Source organism: Oryzias latipes, chromosome 12 (assembly GCF_002234675.1).
Source record: "Oryzias latipes chromosome 12, ASM223467v1".
Lineage (NCBI taxonomy): Eukaryota > Metazoa > Chordata > Actinopteri > Beloniformes > Adrianichthyidae > Oryzias > Oryzias latipes.
Window position 1 is genome coordinate 18,256,611 of NC_019870.2, and position 6,675 is coordinate 18,263,285.

Here is a 6,675-nt window from a genome sequence, read left to right on the forward strand (position 1 = left end):
GCCTCTCCGTCTCCTTTGCCTGCAGATTCAGAAAGTGGTGAACAAGAAGCTGCGAGAAAGATACGCACACAGGCAGAAGGAAATTGCTGATGAGAACCATAATCATCACAACGAGCGCATGCTCTTTCATGGTAATGAATCCAGACAGTAAAAATATACAAAAACACAGAAGGGTTTTTTAATCATTAACACTGTGAGTGTTAAACCAGATCTATTTCTTCCTTGTTTTCTGTTACTTTATTTTTATTCTTTTTTACACTTTTTTTGCCACATTTGTTATATTTTTTCCAAGCCAGTGTAGTTCTATTTGTGATGTTAAATTTATAGTACAATATGTTTGTATCATACGACAGAGTTTTAGGGCCAGTTTACCAAAAAAAAAAAATGTTTTTTAATTACGACTTTTAAGTCGTAAATTTACAAGAAAAAACTCCTAAATTTACAAGTTTATATCTCATAAATTTACGACTTAAAATCTAGTAATTTTACTTTTTTTTTTTTTTTTTTTTTTGGTGGCCTAAAACTCAGTCGTAGTATCATGTATAAAAACGTGCTGTATAAAAATTTCATACTTTTTTGACACATACTGAAGGAAAAATGTGATTGTCAGCTCTGTTTTAGGTGATGCTTGACTCTAATATACTTATATTCAGTTTCGGCTTAAATATAAATCAAATCTGACGTTTCCAAGCTGGACATCGAAGTGCGCTCGCGCGGGCGGGCGGGCGGGCGGGCGGGCGCCACTTTCTCTGTAGCTTTAATCACTTTGTCTTGTTTGACAAACGTGGTTCAATCGAGCTCCGGCCTTTCACAGACTCTGAGATTAACTCTGATCGGCAGTGTTTTCATTCTTCCAGCTCAACTGTAAGCTTGAGCAAATGTAATTTATCAGCCGTCCTCTTTTGACCACTCGACTTGTTCAAGGCGCAGCCTGGGGGGAGTTTGCCTTCTTGGAAAATGGACTCTACAAAGCTGGAAATCCCAGGAAGTAATCAGGTTTCTGTGGGGCTTGAAATGGTGCGTCTGGCATCAGTGATTTGTCTGTCAACCGAGATTTCCCAAGATCACTCTTTGGAAACCGAGTGTCTGTATACACTCTTTGCATTCTTAAGAGGAAGAGAATTGGGTTCTTCTTTACATTATTCACTGGTAGACTAGAATAAAAGTAACAGAATTGACAGTACCAACAGTCTGCAGAAACCTGCTCTTAAAGACCCACTCCTATAAAAAAATGTTTTTAACATGTTCTTGAGGCAGGATCCATGTACATCTTAGTTTTCCTTGTCTGAGCTACCATCTGGCCCCTATATACATGAACTCTACTTCTACCCGGATGTAAGACGACTCAGTTCTGGCAGCGCAGACTCTTCTTGGACGCGGTTTTTCTCACTGGTCTACATCACCTTGTGAGAACCTGCTTGTTTTTTCCTGGATTCAGAGGGGCTGCTGCTCAGAGTGCAGGTTTTTAGAGGAATGCTCAGAAATGTGTGAGTGGATCAATATACCACTTTGGGGTTATTTATAGTGAGGAATGAGCGTAATAATACACTTAAAAGCTCAAAATGTTGATTTTCCAGGCGGACATGTTTCTAGTTCATTTCTTTGATTGCATCCTTTCTGACTTGTGGCAGGTTCTCCCTTCATCAATGCAATAATCCATAAGGGCTTTGACGAGCGTCACGCCTATATTGGGGGCATGTTCGGTGCAGGGATCTACTTCGCAGAGAACTCCTCCAAAAGCAACCAGTATGTGTACGGGATTGGAGGAGGAACAGGATGTCCCACCCACAAAGACCGCTCCTGCTATGTGTGCCACAGGTGAGGCGTGCAGTTCAGCCAAACCAAAGACTGAGCTGCTTTCGTTTTTAAAAACTTCATATTCCTATTTTGGAATGAAATTATGCTTTTTGTTCTTAAATTGCGTGCTTGTGTGCATTTGCAGGCAGATGCTTTTCTGCAGGGTGACCCTTGGAAAGTCATTTCTTCAGTTCAGTGCAATGAAGATGGCCCACGCCCCGCCGGGTCATCACTCTGTGATTGGACGCCCCAGCGTGAATGGACTGGCATATGCAGAGTATGTCATTTACAGAGGAGAGCAGGTTAGTGCACACAAACACCTTCATTCTTCCAGAATGTTTCAGGAAGTTTTGGTTTTTTTGGTTATTAATTATTGTTTATTTACATAAATAGATGAATGCATCAAAACAATAAATTACATTTTATCAAAGGCAAATTTTTGGACACCTTTTTTTTTCTCAAAAATAACTTACAGTTTGTTTATAGGAAAGAAGAACCGTTTTTATTTAGGGCTCTTAAAGTTAATATATTTAGGGCTCTTAAAGTTAATATGACCATTTTATACATTTATCCGTTATGGGTGGCAGCAGTGCACAGCAGCCCAAAAGGTGAACCTGGGGGTCCTCCAGGCTTAAAATCTGATCCAGAGAGATTATTTTCATCATCGGAAAAATATCTGCAGCTAGTTTGACTTTTCGGGTGCGACGGATAAATATGAATCCAAAAAAGTCACTTGAACTGTTTTTTTCTACGTAGAATCATAAACATAAATCCAACATTTGTGCTACTTAATTAGCAGCATCTTTATAACATTAGACAGCTGAATATTACGTATTATTATTATGGTCTGTCACAATAAATCTGTCAGACTTCTGGGTTTTTTCTGTTAAATGCAGTTTTTTTTTAATTTTGAATCCTAATGCCTCACTGGCTCTTTTCTGCCGTTGGTTTTTGTTAACTTTATTTTTAATTTAGCAGACGAGCGGCCGCTTTAAGGAAGTAGCCGATGTCTTTTCCAAACGTGACCTGACACGCGTCAAGAATGATGTGGTGGGAAGAATCCAGTAGTTTTCCAAAATAAAACTTCCTTCAGAATCCGTTTGTAAATAAAACGGACAAATTGTGGGTTAGTTTCTTGTCTCTATGGCCCGGTACCGACTGTCTCATGACCCAGGGGTTAGTGACCACAGCTAGAGATGGATGGGATTTTTTGGTTCATGAATTCCTCACATCTAATTCATTGTAAAAGGTTTATCAGCCCTATAAGGATTTTTCTTTTCTTTTTTCTCAATAAAATGCTCCAATTTCTTGTGTCTCCAGGCTTACCCCGAATACTTGATCACCTACCAGATTGGGAAGCCAGAGAGCGTGGCGGCGCCAGCAGCCACGGCTGAACAGAAGTCCTAAAGCGCTGTGACCGCTGGAGCTGGAGATGGCCAGCTGCTTTCTGAAAAGACTAAAACTTGAACCTAAAAACGTTTAAAGCCTCAGATGTGGAAGTCAAGTCCTCAGAGCTGAACTGCAGGCGTGAAGTGTGAAGTGATGGCTGCATAGAAGCTGAAAAACCCACAGAAAATGTGTTTGGTGAACACGAGACGACAGAGGAGGTTGGAAAGACGGGAGTTTTCTGATTTGAAACCCCAAAGCAGAAACAGTCTGTCGCCCTTAATCTTAAGGTCAAACAGTCAGAGTTGCTTGTGGATGTGAACCATACGCAGTTTTGCAGCTCTATGTGAAGACAATAGCAGTTACAGAGAAGCACAGTCTAAAGCCAAACAAACATTACAGTCTTTAGCATCTATGAAAACGGCTGGGTTTGACATCCTGACCTGTTTTGCTTTAGTTCATTACTCCAAAACAACATCCGCAGGGTGTCTTTAAGAAGCAGCAACTGTCCTGCTGAGAGAACACGCCTCTGTGGAGGTCAATGTTGAGGCTTTAGGAAAACCGGGGAAATGACCAAATGAGCAAATCAGTGAGGAGGAAACGATGAGACCAGAATTCCCTCCAGTCCAAACAGGGACCAAGCAGTCAGACCAAGATCACCTCTGCAGCTAAAACATGAACACATAGGAGTTTTAAAGTTTATTTTTTAAAGGACTTCAGGGACTAATGTTGTCATGGAGTTGTGCTGCCTTTTTTTTAAACAAAGCAAAAAAACAAGTCGAGCCAGTTCAGTCTAAACATGCTTCTCAATAAAACTCACAAGGACCATAGAATATGTCAGACTTTATATAAGTGGCCTGCAGGAAGCCCCTTTCGCATGAAGCTCTTCATCTGGAAACATTGCTGTCATTTCAGATTAAATCTTAATGCAGCCTTTGCAGAAACGGTTACATAAAAACAAACAAGCGTAAGTTTCAGAAAAGCTGCTTTTGAAGACGGTCTTATGCTTCACCGCACACGGAGACGTAATGTTAGGTGTTTTTACTGTTGGCACTAAGATCAATGTTAACATCAAACAAAGAAGACTCCAAAACATGTAGACTGAAGGTAATTCTTTACAGAAATGGATCTTTTGAAGAAATGGAATGTATGGGGTAAAATAAAACAAAAGAGGGGGGCATTTTCTTTAAAAAGCCCCAGTGTATAACCCACCAGGTTGGGTTAGTGCCTCTCCTTGAACTCATCTGCAATCATTTGTGAAGATTTTTTTTTTTTTATAGAAATGTTTCTCGGACATGGGTGTTGTTTACATGAACCTGCTGCCTTCTCAGCCCATTCTCAGCTGTTGCTGCCCTCTAGTGGCTGATCAGCTTATTTTTGGGGAACACAAATTTCCATTTTAGCTGAAGAAGACACCATACATGTAAGGAGTCAGTCCTGCAAAGCTGTGCATTTCAGAAATTTCAAGTTTTCCGCCCATCTACAATTTTTGTTTTGTTTTGTTATTTTTCAACATTTATCGTTGTGAAAATTGAATCCTTGTTCCTGCATTTGAATGAGAAATTCAGCAGAAATGTTGCAGAAGAAATGTAAAGGAGACGGAAGAGGAGGAAGATTGCTATACATAGGTTGCTTTTTAAAAACAATACCAACCCAAAAACATTGTATTACAAATTGCAACACAATTTTCTCCATCCTGTAGAATCCCAATGGCTTTTTTTGTTTGTTTCCGTAGAGACCATTTTTTCTGTCATGAGTTTGTCCATATTTGTTTTTGTTGATGCTGTCTATCCCACAGAGCCAATTAATTTCAGTTTTCACTGAGTGAGCCCCTCGTATCAAGTTAACCTTTGCAGTCTTTGGCCTTGTAGTCCTAATGAATGGCTGTAACTGGTTTGGACAGCTTGCCTTGAAAGTTCTTAACAAGTAATTTGTGTCATTTATTGGGACTTAAGCTACTTTTAACATGTAAAGTTCTCAAAATGCGTTTTGCTCTACAAACGCACATAATGAATTGTTTTTCACAGAAAAGTGTAATGGCACATCTCAGCTAATTATGCATATAATTAGGCTGGATGAAATAATAAAAAAAGTTAATGAAAAGATGTGGCTTTAATGAGATAATCATGGCGAAATGTATTTTCAAGTGGAAAATAAAAGTTGCTGACCCTAAAAGAAAAGTACTCAGCCTTAAGGAATCATATCTCATGTTTGGGGATCATATTTTATCAAATGAAAGTACGTTTTTTATAGAAATCCTTCTAAAAGGGATTATCGGCTGTAGAAAAACCACATTTCAGGTCCTACACTGAACGGACGTTTCAGTGGTTTAAGCAGAAGACCGGCATTGATCTCATGGAGGCAAACAGTACAGCGTGATCAGAGGCTGCGTTTTAAACTGTAAAGTTATTCCTCGTGGGCCTTCAGCTGCTCTTTTACTGATAATTTGTCTTTTTTTTTATACATTTGAGCAGCTCTCTACTGATTTGTCTGAACAGCCCGTCAGCTGCCTTGTTGTAAATATCCTGGAGGGTGTGTTTGTGTGTTTGTGTGAAACCAGCCCGGGCCTCACTCTTTCCTTTGTTCCTTCTTGTTTGACCTCCTGGTGTACAGACTCTTGTACAGACGACCAGCTAACATGTGGAACACACAAACTCATGTACATAAGAAAATGCCTAATAAAGAATTCCAACTGTCTGTTTGTCTCCTGTTTTTAGAAAACATCGACTATCCTGAGAGGAGTCAAACCGATACTAACACCAATTTTAAATACTCATCTAACTAAACTGACCACTAGAGCAACACCACGGATCACAGACTTGATCAAAACAAATACAGTAATAAATAGAGGAGTAAAAAATAATTTCGAGAAAATCACTATGGCGACTGAGATCTCCACTAACTCCAAAAGCCCACCGTGATTCTGATTTTGACCTGCAGATAACTTAACTTCAGTTACTCTGATAACAGCTTGCAGAAGAACAAGGACCCTGATAAACACTGTCTGCACATATTAAAGCATCGAGAACTTTTATTTCACATCATAACCATATCTGGGACACATGACAAGGACACTGAATCACACAGAAAACAATTGTTAAAAACAGTTAATTCAATAATCTTTGCTGATCATAATCATTAAGGACTCCATTTTGATATTGGAACTGTGATGAGTAATAATTTCTAGAATATTGTAATTAATTTTTGATGATATTTAAAAAACACTTTCTTTTGATAGTCGACCAGTGACACATTTAAAGATTTCTGGTTCATTGAAACCATTACATTAATGATAATCTAATGGTTTCAATGTGTAACATTTTTTAATACGTAAGCATAAATATGTATGTTTATGATTATTGATTTGTGGATGTATTAACTGTGTATATATAGATATTTATCCCTTTTACTTTTTTATAACTTTATTGTTTTCCAATTAAGTTTGGTACATCTGTATACATATCTTTTGTTTGTCTTCTTTTGCACTTATTT

At 38.7% G+C, this 6,675-nt stretch overlaps 1 protein-coding gene across 3 annotated transcripts in view; it reads left to right on the forward strand.

Annotated features, from left to right (window-relative positions):
* LOC101158122 (tankyrase-1) overlaps positions 1–5,880 on the forward strand; it is a 91,646-nt gene extending 85,766 nt beyond the window's left edge. For 2 of the 3 annotated variants that reach the window (XM_011481927.3, XM_011481929.3), the window contains 4 exons: positions 26–131; positions 1,632–1,818; positions 1,943–2,099; positions 3,118–3,310. In XM_011481927.3, coding sequence (XP_011480229.1) covers positions 26–131; positions 1,632–1,818; positions 1,943–2,099; positions 3,118–3,204 — 537 coding nt within the window. In that variant the 3' untranslated portion in view covers positions 3,205–3,310. Of the gene's footprint in view, positions 1–25; positions 132–1,631; positions 1,819–1,942; positions 2,100–3,117 lie in introns of all 3 variants that reach the window. The other variant, XM_011481926.3, reaches the window with a different exon arrangement.
* The last annotated feature ends 795 nt before the right edge of the window (positions 5,881–6,675 follow it).